This window comes from Stigmatopora argus, chromosome 6 (genome assembly GCF_051989625.1).
Source record: "Stigmatopora argus isolate UIUO_Sarg chromosome 6, RoL_Sarg_1.0, whole genome shotgun sequence".
NCBI classification, from domain to species: domain Eukaryota; kingdom Metazoa; phylum Chordata; class Actinopteri; order Syngnathiformes; family Syngnathidae; genus Stigmatopora; species Stigmatopora argus.
Window position 1 is genome coordinate 9,543,214 of NC_135392.1, and position 15,993 is coordinate 9,559,206.

The 15,993-nt window shown below is 38.5% G+C and overlaps 2 protein-coding genes across 3 annotated transcripts in view; one reads left to right on the forward strand and one right to left on the reverse strand.

The window, feature by feature from the left end:
- suclg2 (succinate-CoA ligase GDP-forming subunit beta) overlaps positions 1-3,088 on the reverse strand; it is a 145,116-nt gene extending 142,028 nt beyond the window's left edge. Inside the window, exons 1-2 of the mRNA XM_077602209.1 lie at positions 2,938-3,088; positions 2,737-2,828 (exon numbers count right to left, since the gene is read on the reverse strand). The gene's annotated coding sequence lies outside the window, so the exon portion shown is untranslated. The remainder of the gene's footprint in view (positions 1-2,736; positions 2,829-2,937) is intronic.
- Positions 1-13,279, forward strand: part of tafa1b (TAFA chemokine like family member 1b) — an 83,841-nt gene extending 70,562 nt beyond the window's left edge. Inside the window, exons 4-6 of one of the 2 annotated variants that reach the window (XR_013300537.1) lie at positions 7,577-7,701; positions 8,607-8,698; positions 11,953-13,279. Coding sequence is in view for 1 of the 2 variants with exons in the window: in XM_077602211.1 (XP_077458337.1) it covers positions 7,577-7,701; positions 11,953-11,970 (143 nt within the window). In the remaining variant the exon portion in view is untranslated. The remainder of the gene's footprint in view (positions 1-7,576; positions 7,702-8,606; positions 8,699-11,952) is intronic. The other variant, XM_077602211.1, reaches the window with a different exon arrangement.
- The last annotated feature ends 2,714 nt before the right edge of the window (positions 13,280-15,993 follow it).

Sequence of the window (15,993 nt, forward strand, 5' to 3'; positions counted from 1 at the left end):
ACTGCGATTCTCTCCTCACACTGCAAAGCCTGTGTAATGTTCCTCTATCGCAATCATTTCACCTCAATCCGAGCATGAGATCAAAGTCTTCATGCTTTTTGTGGAAAAAAAGAGGCCAAAAAATATCCTCATTAATAGGTCTGTTACATGAAGGGCCAGACAGAACCATTCAATGAGATCTGCAGGGCTGGTTAGCCATTTGACATTTCGGATGATAAAGGAATACAAACTCACCATGAGATCAGGCAAATGTATATAAAACCCATTCTGTGTTGATGAAAAGCCCAGTCCTTGGGACACTGATCTTTACATGCAAACATTTACTGGGAATATTTAGCTTTTAGATGAATAAGTTGTCTCTATGTTGTGCCTTGATACTCCCTTATTTTTCCTGTCTACTTTGGACTTTTAAGCCTATTTGATACTGAAAAAGTTTAAATCTGTAAGCTTAAATCAGCACACATTACAAAGATGAATTAAAACCTTAATTTGCAAGAGTCAAGAAGCCATGACCTGTCATGATAACTATTATTATTTTATCCTTCTTAGAATTATTTTTAAAATATGAATCAAGCCTAAAAGCCTGGCCTTCAGTACATCTTCGACCTTATAGAGGGTAGAATAATTTTAGCCATCGTCAACTGCACTTATCCTGTTCTCAATCTGAACTGACCTTGCCAGACTTCATCTTGGTTGATAATCCTAAATCAATCCAATTTGCACTGCACACTTATCCGACTTGCATGTATTTAGAAAGTGGGCATTTTCCTGTCCGTCTACATTAAAAAAAATAATTCCCAATAAGTGTAATTTTGTCCTAGAATCCCAAATCCACCCAAGCAAAACAAGCAATCAATTCTACTTACATCATGTTGTTTGAAATAAGTGAAAGTAGACAAATACTTCTCTTTTGCAACATGATCGATATATCTTCACTCAGTTACTCCCCATTTCATTTATTAAAGATGTTTGTACTACTTTCATCTCTTCCACTCCAGTCTAATTTTCTAAAGCAAACTTCAAAAGAAAATATGAGGCTCCACACAAGATGTGTGAATCAATCACAGTAGCGGAGAATATTAAAATCACTGAAATCAAATTCCGTTAATAAAAACAAACATAATTAGAGGCATAATTAATCAATCCAATCCAAACATACTATACGTTTACCTTGTTGATCAAACAACTCCCCCTAGTTGTTAAAATCATAACAATATGTACTCTTCCCAACTGGGTGGGGGCCCTTAAGCCAGGCATGATCTCCAAGAGAGAAATTCGGTAGGGGGAATAAAGTGTGTAAAGCAAACAATCAAAATGTTGATAGATCTTTTTTCCAAACATAAAATCACAATTTATCATAACTGGATCAAATGCAGTAAGCGATACCACTTTTTGACATTCAGGGGAACATAAAGACAGTGCAGTGCTTATTTTGTCATTTCATTCTCAAAATGATGTGGTTCTTGCCTCAGATGTACATCACAACAGTATACCGTGAATACAATTCCATTATGGGAAAAATGAATTTCATTGCTGTGCTATCTGAACAACAAAATGCGTGATTACATCACGCAGAGGGCTACATTTTTTTTCCACAGTGTCATGGAGAAAGTTTCAAGTTAAAGTTGAGTAACTGAGACAAATCAAACAGTACCACACTAAGAAGATTCAGGCCACAGAAGTAGAAGCTATTGTTAACACTTAATGCCTCAGTGGGTGAGGGTCCCCCGGCCAGAAATCTTCAGTCAGCGAATCGATTAACAAGCACTTATAGGTGCAGTGGTGATAAAAATGAAAAAGACAAGGCAGTGAGCAGCAGTGCAGCAGTACTGATCACAAATAAGATGACCTCAAATCCTAATGAAGGCAATTCGTGAAGGAACCTTACGTTCAACCATGATCATCTGGTGCCAAAACCACATGGGATATAAATACATCTGTCACATATTGATATAAAGACAAGCAGTTTTGATCCGTTAAAGAAAATAGTTTTCCAGACACTGTTCCCTTAAGCAAGTGCTCATCAGAGTTGGTAGAGTGAGTGTAATGTCCCAGATGGAACTCTTTCCCAACACTCCAGTTGTTATTAATGTTCCATCTAGAATGAGCAACGAGGCTGTAAGGAGCTTCATCTTATCACCCCACTGGGGGCCACCTGCTATCACTGCACCATATACAGATTACACGCTTGCACAGATTAACAATTTTAGAAAAATGAAATGCTATTATTCAAAAAGAGGCTGTTTTCAGGGATCATTTGTTCTGGACACACAAGCAGAGCCTAGAGGAGAGTGTTTGTCTTTATCTTTAGCCAAATGCACAGTTTCCCTAATGAGCTGTTTTTATCACTTATGAACATCTAAATCCAACATCAAAGCACATGGTAAAGATAAGCATAAATCTCATTGTGCAAAGGCTTTAGAAAAACGAAAGAAAATCTGCAAAATCTTGTCGACAAGTCCACTTAAAGTTTTTACAGGGGTTATGGGCATTGTCAGCTATTGGGTCCCATAGGTAATCAGCAAATGTGGGTGTTTTATAAAAAAAGAATCAATAATTTCCATAAACTAATGGAAAACAACTACCAAGTACCTGTTTTCATTATTATGTATATATATATATTTTTAAATTCAGTCTTAGATTTTGTGTATGTGTGTGCGTGTGGGTGTATTGTTGTTGTGTTAGTGCAAGGCTCAAAGAAGAATCATTTAAAATATTAGTCTGGATGTGTCTTACCTTTATCTTGATCCAGTAGAAATTCACACAATATCAGTTATGAAAGCATCAATCCAGTCCATCCAATCCCAAAATTCAGATTATTTCCTTTCCTTGAAAACACAGAAAATAACAAAACATACTATATATAATGAAATGTCACTTGCATTTTCTATTATTACCTCAATATCTGACAAACCATCAAAACACATATGTACTCACTTTAAGATACCTTGGTCTCCAATACATGTGCTAATATAAGTAGCAGTAGTATTGCCTATTACACTATATATAAAGAGGAGAAAAAACAACTACTATATACTAGCTAATGCATTATTTTAAAGCAGGGGTCACCAACTGTAGTCCTTGAGCACACTTTTGTTTGTTTACTATCTCCCTGCTCTACCACACCTGAATCAAATGACCAACTCATCAGCTCTCCAGAAGCCTGATAGCAATCCTGGTTACATGATTCAGGTGTGTTGTTGAAAGGGCATTTGGAAAACAAACTGGTTTATAGAGTCTGAAAAATGATGTTGTGTTGTTCCTCCAAAATAAAAAAATACAATGTCAGGATAAGAATTTTTAACAGTACCTTATCAAAATACTACTAAAAATAACAATGAAAAGACATCAACCAAAATGTTCTTTGAAAAATGCTTAAAGTTAGACATGCAAAGCTACAATGCAACAATTCAGTTAATAATTAAACAATGTTTTCTATTGTAAATATGGCACTGTAGTAAATTACAAGAATTCATGTGATCATTGGAGAGAAAACATGTTTAAAGATGGCTTCACAGCCGTCAGGTTCTGTCTTTGACATTTGGCTCTGCGGTAGGATTTCTCAGCATTCACACACAGTTTCTGAGGGAAATTTCAATTCCTTGTTTCAGTCGCGATTGAAGCATTTTGGCTGAAGATGCAAAGATGTGACGACAGCGTGTGTGGGGAAGCATCACGCTCAGTAGGGGTCTGCTGTCAGATTATCCCTGTAGTGGGAATTGATTATTAGCTCTGACAAGGAGAACTATGTCCCAGTTATGTCACAACCAACGAGGCTCTTGGTGAAGAACATCCTTTTTAACAAGTCAAACGCTCATATCTCTGCAGCTTGGCTGATCGCCACGCTTATCCCAGTGTATATGGAATTTAAGCCCCCAGCCATGGTTTGGACACCCTCTAAAAGGTGAAAATTGCTCACACGCGCACATTAATCCCTCGCACGGGCTGGCGCATGTCCTTACAGCACACATGCAACATCGCAATGTTGTCATGTAGCTGCTGTAGCAGTAAAGTCTCAACAAGAGGCACATGCAGATGCCTGCTCATCGCTGATCACTGATGGGGAATGAACCCTTCTGTTCTGCCGCGGGTGCATATAGCCGAGCATGACAGGTTGTCATGGTACATTTAAGATACATCCAGGGGGAGACACACATGAATGGTAAGTGAAAGGAGGAAAAGGAAATACTACAAATGCTGTATTGCTGGTCAAGCAGATGGTGAAACGTTTGTTTGAAATACAGTAAAGCGCAAAGCACCAGCGCCAAAATAATATTCATTTATTTCTTCCAAAGTGCATCGTAATCACATGCCTGACAATTTGCTGCAATTATAGACGTTAAATGTTTTTAGAACTTGGAAAATTGCAGCTTTTGCTGATGAGAATGAGCCAATTATGGACTCCAAATGGATTGGGTGAAATATTTCAGTCATTCTTTAAAACACACACTTGCGAATGCACAAAGATTGGAAAACACTGAATCTTCATGGGTCTAAGAAATGCTTGTAGTAATTTGGGGATGAGCATTATTGTAACACCAGGTTATTACAGGATAGAGGAGTGGGTGGGTGGTTGTTCCGGTTATCCTCAATTAATTGATAATTGAAAATGACGTGTGACACAAATGCGTCGTCCCTGATTTTTCATTATTCCAATCACAGCATGTGCCCATTTCTTTTTTTTTTATCTTTCAAATGAAATAAAAGTCTAATAGCTGTACGTACCCCATTTTTACAGGCGCTAAAGTTATAACGTGAGGGAAACATCAGTGGTTCCTTGTTTATGGCTCCTCTGAGGAGTCTCTCCAATACTACATGATGGAGGATATGTAAACAACTCCCAGGGTGATCTAGAAGCGTGGAGCAATGAGAAGGGTTGCATTTAATAGACAAGCGATCCACACATGCACTGGCAAGTTAGGAAAATCCAATTTTGAAGCAATTTGAAGCTGTTTTTTTTTATTAATTTTGTGTAAAATTGCAGTCAGAATCCTCTGCCCTTTCCTCATTTGTAATATTTTAAATCTATTATGCTGCCTTTATTTTAGTAGTTATTAGTCCTTCCCTGAAGCCACAGAATGCCTTGAAAGTGTGTTTTGCTTTGATTTTCTTACCTAGTCGCTGGTTGTTTTCCAGTGTTTCTTATCTTTTTTTTTTTTACTACTGGGCAAATAGTTTTAGCTCCTGTTGGCCTGCTACTTGCATGTCTTCCAATTAGTTTCCCTAAGCCTCTTATGTTCTGCTACAGTGATGTTAATTGTCTTGACACTTTTTTTGTGTATAGATCCTTTGTTTGTTGTTGTTATTGTTGCAATTTGTGGTGAAGCTTTAAATATCATTATACCTTATAATGACAATAAAACCATTCAATTCAATTCAAAATAGGGCATGCTTTCTTACATGTCTGCCCACATACAAGTGATTTGACATTCTTTCTGTTCTTTTCATACAACACCTTACAGCATTGTGTGACACGTATTTATGGAGTGAAATTGTACCTTTTGGAGGGAATTTGTACTTTTTAATGGTACCTTGGGAGAATGCCACTTCAATATCATTGTAGGCACGGTAAGTGCAGAAAGACATTCTAAATTGCAAAGTCACAGTAGGTAGTGAGTGCCTTGAACTTATTTTGGCTTTGAGAGCAATTGCCTGAATTGCCCCGAGCACAGGCTATGTTATTTCAGTGACATTAATGCTGTTCTTTTACACTTTTAACTATAATTGAAACTTCACTTGATGGAGAGAGAGAGTTAGAGAGAGAGAAGGACAAAGCCCTGTCTTAAATTTCTTGTTTTGGAGCAATTCATTTATAGGAAGCCAAGCGTGCGCTCCGCAACGTGCCAAGTTAAAAAGACATTAACTATTCATTAAACCCATGGTCACGTAACCTCATTTTGACACAGACAGAAATCAATTCTCCTTGTCACACTTGTCGATGTTCAAATATTCTGTTACCTGGCGGAAGGGGGCAAACTGTGATGGACGTACGTCCATCAGAGCTCTCTCACCATTGAACTGACAGATACACGTTCTGGTATTTTCTGTGGACTAATAAACTTTTGTCAAATGCTGGCAAAATATACTACAATGAATTGAATGACCAATTAAATGTAAAGCTCCAAACAAGAATTAATTAAAATACTAATTGGCCATAAACATGTGTCTTTCAATTTGGATGGATAATTGGGACTTCACACTACAATGATTCAGTTAAATGCAATCATAATAATGCTTTAACATAAATGTTGATTATGTAAACCTCCTCTAAACTGCAGCAATGGGAGCCTTGTTACAGTTTCCAATTTCTATTTTTAATCAAGTATCAACTACTTGAGCAACATGTGACTTTAGACTGAGAGAGTCTTCTTACTGCCTTCACTGGGGCTCCGTAGCAGTACTGTATGTTAAGTGATGATACTTCTTTCTTTGACTGTAGCTTGCAGCAGACTGTGCAAGTTTCTCCAAGACTAAGAGAGAGCTCTCTCACATCAATTGTTCTTACCTTGAGCCACTGTTTTTTGGATACTTTGCTTGTAATGGCTACTGTGTATACTACAGTAGCCAGTTAGTTCCACAGGCTCATTGTACTTTTGGACCACGACCCCCACCCTCCTGTGTGCCCACGAACTGGGCGGGATAATCAATTATAATAATAATCATAATGAATAGCGAGAACCCTACGTGCATTTGTGATATATTGCACTTAATACAACTTCAATTGGGTTTTATAAAGCCCTTGAGAATAAACAGATTTCCATTCAAAATATGTTTCAAAAGCAGATTTGCATTTTCTGTTACTTGTGTTCCATCTGAAGCAAATAATATGAGTAACTATAATAGGCTTTTTCAATTTCAAGTGGAATTAGCAATCACATTGTTCAATAAAAATGCCCCAAAGTTGGCAGTATAATGATATGCACGTTGCCTGTGTGTGCTCTCTTGGGAGGAGAGGCAGCATTTAATGCATCAGTATCATTTGATGCAGCTAAGGAAACATTTATCCTCAAGCTGTCTTTCATTTTTGCTTAACAAGGAGATAGTGCATAGGGTGGGTTTTGAATCCTACTGTTGTGAAATGTATATTTTTGTCTGAGAATTAAGATGGTAAGTAAACATGCTAGTGGGACTATTGGATAATGGAGCAGCATGAGCTAATTAGTGAATAACGTAAAAATCCATGGGGAAATCCAAAGGTCTGATTCACAGCTGCTTTGCCTCCAATCTCATTTAGACATTCAAATACCCTCCAGCGATCATGTTTACCGTTTTCTGTGTGAAAATGTGATTTTACGTTGCGACTGCTTGCAGCGCATTTGCTTATACGTATTCTACCGTTAAATGGTGACCTAGATGGTTGGCAACATTGAGTGTTATCCTGTCAAGAAAGATGAAAAAACGATCATGCTATCACGTCAAATGTGATTAACTGGGCCAATGATAAATCAACATAGTTAGACATTCAAAATTAGCTCATCAACCGCCAAACTGGCGTGAACCCAGAATGGAATGTCTAAAAATGCACTTTACTGTTGAATGGAATCTAACCCACTCTGTCTTTTCACATCTTTACTAGCATCCATTGTAATTGGGAAATGGTGGTGTGAGATGGAGCCATGTCTGGAGGGAGAAGAGTGCAAAACTCTACCTGACAATTCAGGATGGATGTGCTCCTCTGGGAATAAAATCAAGACCACAAGGGTATGACTTCAAACGAAAAAAATCACAATTTACTCACGTGCACAAACATACACAAAGGTAGAAACATTTTCTATATGTATATGTATATTTGGCACAGGTCAACTGTCAGTAGCATGTAAACAATAAAGCAAGTGGAATGGTTCCCAAAGGAATTCTTCTAATAGAATGCATAGAAACTGCTAAGCAAGGTGGACTGTTCAGTGTGCGCAACCTATCTGAGCGCCTGTAGAAGCAAAAACAATCATAAAGTGGTCAGCAAAGTGGGCAGGACCTTAGGCCGCTCTCCTTTCTCAGATAAAGTTAACAACCACTCTTCCTCATTGCTGCCCTTTGGCGAGCTCAGCAGCTGCTGAGCGCCGCATACAAAAATAATGAAGGGAGTTAAGTCCACCAAGCCAGTACATCGGCACACCAGGATAGGTTGATCACCCGATTTGTATTCGTTTTAACAACTCACCCCCTGCCTGAATGCGATCACGATCTTTTTTTTTTTAAATGCTGGGTGACAATGACTTTGAATAGAAGTAGAGTCTAATTTGACAGTAGGGGGGAAGCTAGTGAAGGTTACAGTATACAGGGCTTCCCAAGGTTGTCTGGCAGATGTATACAAAAGCCCCAAGAGTTCTCAGTAGGCATAAAATCTGCAGAAAGGAATAGATGGGTCTTTATGGCATGCAAAGGTAGGTGAAGTTTTTTTGTTGCCCTCCAAAAGAATGCATCTTAATCTCAATTTTGCTCTTTGATAGACCTTACCTATTCTTTGAGGTTTTAAAAAATATTGATGAAACTACTCTAAATTGTATGGGTGAAATGGCTGAATGAAATCTTCCAATTGGTAAGGCTTGAGGCTGCTTTTGGATCCAACACATACACATTTGTCCTTTTTCTTGACCCTCTCTTTGCAGAACACCCAGCCATACTCCCCTTTTTAGCTTCTGGAAGCAAAATGCAGAGGAAACGTCTACCGAAATTGAGCTGCATTCTTGCTTCTGTAAAGGTTAGTCTATCTCAAGATGTTTTTTTTTTGTTTGTTTGTTTTTTTTCTTTCTTTTATTACCAACGTCAGGCACTCGAACGTGGGGCGAAGTCATCTTCAACGACGTCTCATTAACCCAAATACTCAGCGCAAAATTATCAAGTGTGTTTACATGCTGCGCATGATTAGGCAGGCGTGACAGAAATGCGAAATGTGCCACCACCCACAGTAAATATGTGCACCAGTTGCATATTTAAGGAAGGTAGACACATTTCCATCTTTAAAAAACACAATGCGCCAAAGCAAAAACCTCTATTTTCCATCTGTTGAGTGCATATTCCAATGGCTCATTTCTTTCTCTTTGTTCCATATGATTTTGCATTTGGCTCTGGTCTGCCAACAGTTCCTTGTACCGCTCCGCCAATCCTATTTGAAACTAGTAATCTTTGACATGCTACTTACTGTTCTGTGTGTACTCCCAGATGTGACTGCACACTACAGTTTGATGTGGTCGATAATGTAGCAAATTGACTTTGTTGGCCACCTTTACTTGCATGTGTACTCAACAACCCGAAGCTGGAGTATTTCATTGCAGAGGTTTGGCATTTGCCGAAGGCCGCTAAATTTACCAAACGGCTTTCATGGGTCTCATTGGAGTAGCTATCAGCACAATACATAAACCACGCTCTCCAGGAAAGGCCTTTTTATCCTGCACTCTGCTCTCTTCTTTGATCCAAATTCCTCATTCACCCTTGTCTGAAACCAAATGCTTCCATTTGTGTTTGTTCCGTCATAAGCTCGAAAGCCCACAATACAGCATTTGTTTCTTTTCAGAATAAAACCGACTAGTAGGTTAGCATTTTTCTCTGGAAAGCCTTATTGAAACACAATGCTGCAGGCACACGAAAGCATGCATGCACTTCCCGCAACCCATTTTATAGAAATTGGCATGGACTCTTCAGAAGTCAGGCAAAGCCAGTGCCTGACATCCATCTTTCATCTTCTCTTTCTTTCTGTCTTTCAGAAAGGGAGTCCACTGCCTAATTATTTCAGTCAATTTGTTTTGCTACCAAACAATTATAAATCTCAAGAGATTTCATTATTATTATTTTTTGTGATGGTACTTGTACACAACACAACCTTGATCTGACTCACTGTACAATACTTTACAATCATAATTAACATAATTTCAAGGTCTTCTGAGAAACAAGTGGTGGGTCATTTTTTTTCTTTTAGGTTATTTGCTATTAACTTACTTGCTTATGACTGGTTGCCTCCTCGATGTCTTGGCACATTTTGAGGTTTTAAAACCTGGTTGATACACTCCTCGTCAGAAACCTTTGTTCCTAGATGGCAATGTACCGCCTGTTTACCGGTAGTACGTGTTTACAGTGGTTATCTGACATTGTGATACCACTACCTCTGTATGTTGGCTTTTTTTATTTTTGAAACAAGCAGCACCTGGCTGGACTCAACTGATGACAGGTCAACATTTTGGTGAAAAGGTGTCATTTGTGGGAATGGTTTGACACCTGTGCTGATTATTTTGCTGAAATGACAAAAGTAAAAAACAGCGTGACATATTTTCAGTAAAAAAAATAGCCTTGGTAATTATTCATGGCTCTTACTAACTACTACTACCAACTGTATGGAGATTAACAGCCAATTTAATGACTCCACTGAATGCATGAAGCTTGGTAAGACTGCAATATGTTTGAAATTCACCCACTATATAGATTATTTTCTGAGGCAAAGGACACCTTTGTCACATATACCACCCACAAGCTTGTAGGTTGAAGTGACAGCATTTGCATAAGACTCGTCTAGGCTAACGAATCTCTGGTGGATCATATCTAAGATAAAGAGTAGGCTCTAATGTCCAATGCAAATGCTGATCACACAAGATAACAATACTGCTTTAAAGAGCTAGAATGGAGATTGTATGTCCTGGTAACTTGATTGGAGGGGAATCAAAGGGGAAGATACAGCTGCAAACTGAAAAACATGTTTTTTTTTTTTAATTATAAAAACAAAATACTACAAAGGATAAGATAAAAAGTGAAAAAGCAAATATGCACATAATATCACCAGAGGAAGCCACAACATGAACTATAAAATATCTGAAGGAAAGCAGCTAACTAAATACAAGTAAAATAATTAGACAATGAGAAAACCTGGATTAAATGGATAATGCTGGGTTAAGTCCAGAAATAAGGCTGATGACTAACTGACGAGGAACCTAAATGAAGTGGTTGTGCTCATAAATAAATGAATCATAGATATATGATATGCACGCTTGTGAGAAATATGTTAATTCTGCTTACTGATCATACTAACATTTGTGACATCCCACATAAAAAGATCAATCGTGACCGGACGTTTCGTCGAAAGACGTTTGGTCCGCGGACGTTTGGTCCCTGGACGTTTGGTCCCCGGACGTTTGGTCGACCGGACGTTTGGTAGAACGGACGATATATGTCCAATCTACTTAAATTGTGTGGGCTGGAAGTTTTAGCCCAAAAACAACCCAACTCATTGGCCACATGTCACCGCCCGGTCGAATGGAAAAAAAGACTTTAAATCAAGAGTGTTCACGTTTTTCAATTTCCTACATATCACATATGAAGCATTTTCTGATAAAATGAGTGAAAACAACTAAGATGCTGGATGCCACAGGAATGAAACTAAAAAGAAAAGGACGTAATGCATGAAGACGCCGTATGACAGTGACGTCACTCTAATAACTGTAGTTTTCTGGCCAAGGCAAAGTGAGATTAAAAGTGTTTTTTGTTTTGATCCTTTTTTGTTTATTTTACAAAGAAAACGACTATGGAATGTGGTTTAGCAAAGTCCAATCTATCAATTTCAATAAAGTAAACCCTACATGCCTTTAAGGTAGGGTATACGAAAAATAAACTAGTCCGAGTTACAGTATAGTTTGTACGTAACGTATGGACAGCATGGAGTCATGGTTAGGTTTTTATGAGGACATGACCTTGTATACAGTATGCACCTCTGAATGAAAGCAGCTGTACGTTCTCCTCCAGTTTCTGCATGGCTTCCTTTCTTCTAAGCTGTCTGTTTTTAGTAACAGCAGAATCCGAGGTGAGATAGGGCTCTACAAAGCACTAAACAGTTCAAAAGACTCCCGTTGTTTGTGAGACACACATTCGAGCAATTCCTCAGGGTGTAATCCGTGTGTACTTTCGTCTTTTTTATTCCATCTAAGCACATGTGTATTTTCTTTCCTTCTCTTTTCCTCCCCTGTGTTACAGATTCATCCCAGGACCTAACAACGAGCTCCTATCCCAAAACTCTGTGCCAACCTTTTCCCCTCATCTCCCCTTTCTCCTTCTGACGAGTGGTGTAAAACTATTACACCCATGGCTGGTGACTGGATTACCTGAGAACACAGAAAGGATATCCTCTAAGATAAAACAGCTTTGCTCGTGTGGTGCCAAGGATTTCCAACCACACTAATCCCCTGTTTGATCAAGGAGCCCCGTGTTGGTGAATCTCTTCATCCACACAATTGTGGCCAGCTTGCCACCAACTCTGCCCCAGTTCCTGTTTCCTCTGTATGTCACTCTAAAACTGCAGCAGGGTCATTTTGAGGCTGTTTGAACATTATTTGAAGACTTTCGCCTCTCCTGTTTAACAGGTAAAGGCACCTAGAAGCTCTAAGGACCTGAACATGGAACTAAGAGCGAAAATACAGGATATTATGCTGACATCCTTTTCTTTCTGTGTGGATATCTACCTTTGTGTTTGACTTGCTTACAAGATGGCTATTGCAGGAATTACCTAGGAGTGAGAAAGAATCAGCAGCCTGTTAGGAATTCATCAAGATGCTCTTTTTTGTGTGTGACCTGAAGGTGTGCTCTTTTCTCTCGGCCTCACCTTTGTGTTTAATGAACATTTGATTTGAATCCTTGACCTTAAAGGCATGTACATTCAACAATGCTAGTTTTCTTTGTAAGTTGTAAAATCATGTATGTCTGTGTGTATATAGTTATGTAAATGAAAGACATATAAGACAAGAGATCCAACAAACAGAAACATATATTTAAGACTCTTTTCGGAGCATCACAAGCACACAATGGTATGTTGTTTTCTCCCTTCTTAGTAAAAGTGCAATTCATACTTGTGGAGAGCCCTACATTTACGTGTATAGGAAGAGTTCCCTGTGGTGGAAGAAGTATCATGCCAGCTGTAAAAATAATTCTTTGTCAGTGGTCATTTTGCAGTGATGCAGCTCAAACCAGAACATGCTGGCATATGTAGATGAGGAAAACACTGTATAGAACTGCCTCACAAAACCAACATAGTCTGTCGTTTCGACTCAGATTGGCACCCGTTGTAAAAATAACTGCAGGATAACTTGATTTGGAACATTGTGTGCTGAAAGTGGTCATAAGTAATCTGTGAACGTTTGCTGTGTAGATGTACAGTACACACATCAGACTGTGACTAACCAGGTGAAATATTCCAAAACACAGAAGTTATTGAAAACTGCAAAGATAAATACTGCTATCCCTCAGTAGAGATACGAGTACATTACAAGAGAGCCTCATGAGAAATAAAAGTGGTTTTCTATGCTGATTTGTAGTCTCCAGTTCCATTCTTGTGGTGACTAATTTATGGGGGAAATGACTACTTGCTATTTTGTCATATCTTGTCATGTATATGATGCATTAACATTGTGAATAGACTTTTTGCCCGAATGAATACGCAATCAAATCCAATACACAACAAGTATGAAATGTGTCTTCCAGGCAAACAAACATGGGGTAAACACACAAACAATCCAGCAGTGCTTCATTTATATTATTCCCCTGCTAGTAGGCTGAATTTATTAATAATACATTCAATTCATCCAGGCAATTAAAACAAAGATTTCCAATATCTTTTCGAGCCAACTGCAAGATAATTTCAAAATTGAGCCCTTCCTTCTCTGCTCATTTGAGAGGTATTTCTCCTAGTGGCTGTGCTTCTATGCATTTATCATTGCCAAATATTTGCAGTTTCACAGAGCATACAACCTCACTCAAATGTTTTTTTAAAAACTCATGAAAAAGACAAACAGGACAAATTATGAGTGCGTATTCGAAAGTTGATAGACTAAGAAATGTTTCCCTATTAATGACCTTTCTTTGTGTTTTTTGTATTAGAAGATTAATTTGGCCACTGGGTCTCAGTATGACCACTTTGCCAGTGGCTCGCAATGAGGATTATGCAAATGTTTGATCCCAGTGTAAAGGCATTTTTCTGCCCTTGCAGAACTTTTAAGTGAATTTTTGCTTTGAGGCAGAAAGTGTGTGTGTGTGTTTTCCTCATCTTTTACTTTGTACAATTTTTAGCTCAATGCACAAAAGAGTAACTCTTGCTGTTGAGGGAGGCCCTGCTCCATTTAAGGCAGAGTAGATGGGAATGCAGCATGAATAGATAACAGTAGATGGTCCTCCACCTTCCATCGAAGTACAAATGGAATTTCAAAAGAGTGGTATCTATTAAGACCCAATGACCTCCTAGGGAGACACTGAGTTAGCTGCACCCTCATCTCTCTGGATAGCTAATCAACGACTGACAGCAACGGGATCCTTTTAGCACGTAAATCCTAAACTATGTTAATAGTTATGTTCCTAACTTCCAAGGGCATTTCAAGTGATGTCCTATGCAGATATTAAAAGCTTGATTTGCCTTAAGGGCTTTTACAGCCTTCTTATTCATCGCTAGACTGTCTGTTGGCATGTTAATGCAATATTTCTCAACAATTTTGCATAACTGTAATTTTGGTAGTATGTTGGCAATGCAGTGCTGAGCAATTATAGTTATTATGGTCATAAGTCATTGAGAATGGTACCTGTACAAAGAACATTCACAGGTCTCTAGCAAACAGAAATCTTGACTAAATGATTGCTAATGTGCCTTCAATAGTAGCAATTTACCTTATTACTGAAAAGCTTTTTGTCATGGAAATTAACATCTTCATTTAGTTGACATCCAGTTCAAGGTGCACTGTGCCTCTTGCCTGATATCAACTCTGATTGGCCCCAGCTCACTTGCAACTATAATGAGGATAAATGATAGAGGAAATAGATGAAAATTAATTACAGACTTTTGCTTGATTGCCACCCACCATTGTCGAAGTTAATCACTTACATCGCTTTAAACTTTCTTTGAGGCTAGTTTCAGGCTAACTCTCCAAATCTACAGAAAAAAAACAGCCACGGTCTGGCTCATGTGCAAGACACTTTATATTGTCTAATGTCTTATGATAATAATACATAAAATAGTACAATTTAGCCAACATGATTTCTTAACTTAAATGAACTATTCATATTTTTTTCGCTTATAACATCATGACCCAAATATAGAACTTTGAATTCCTCAGAGATTTCACGCAAACAAATGATTGGAATGAATTGTTCAATTGTTTATTGTTTCTCCTGAGCTGAGGCTTATGTTTTCAAGGAAGTGTGTGCATCAGCTTTGGCGTTGGAAAACTGTAGTGCTCTCTACTGCATGATAGTACATCCTTTTCAAGCAGAGTTGCGCCGTCGATTGAGCGGAGAGCATTGTGCCTTGTGCAAAAACCTGTGATGCCTCATTTTCCGTGTACTTTGTCAGAGTGTCACCGTGTAAACGAGCCCTTGCGCAGACAAGCGATCCTAGCATGGACATCTATACGCACAGTGATCAGTTGGTTTGTTTTGTCTCAAAGCATACTATCAAGACGGTGAGCAAGAAACTTAAGCAATAGAAATATACACTAGGAGAGTCTGACAGTTGGGGGCCCTTTGGAAGACCATTTGGTAAGACCCAGGGCCCTTTGAGTACATTATAAAACCTTGCTCATTTAGCTTGAGTTGATCTTTAAGTGGTAATAATTGAGCAATAGCTTACGGGGAAGCCTGAACTCTCCTAGATCCTGCTGTGCCATTACAAACGGGGGAGCCTAAACCCTTGCATTAGCAGTATCTTCTCTTCTCCTTCTTCCTAATTATCAGTCAAGACAAGGATTAACATGGAACACATGAGATACCAATTATAGTTGGCAAGAATTTGCATTTGATCAAACTAGCGAGATTCAAACTTTAGCTCCCGACATTTGAAATTGCTACAATTATATTTCTAAAACTGCTCTATCTGGGCTCTAATATTCCTAAATGTTCTCTACCATTTAGCATTTGATTTGTTGTCATTTTCCTGTATTAGTTTGAAATGTTGAATATTACCGGTATTTGAAATAAAGCGTCACAGTGACTGAGTGGTTAGCGCGTCGGCCTGAAAGTTCTGGGGTCGATAATCACTGT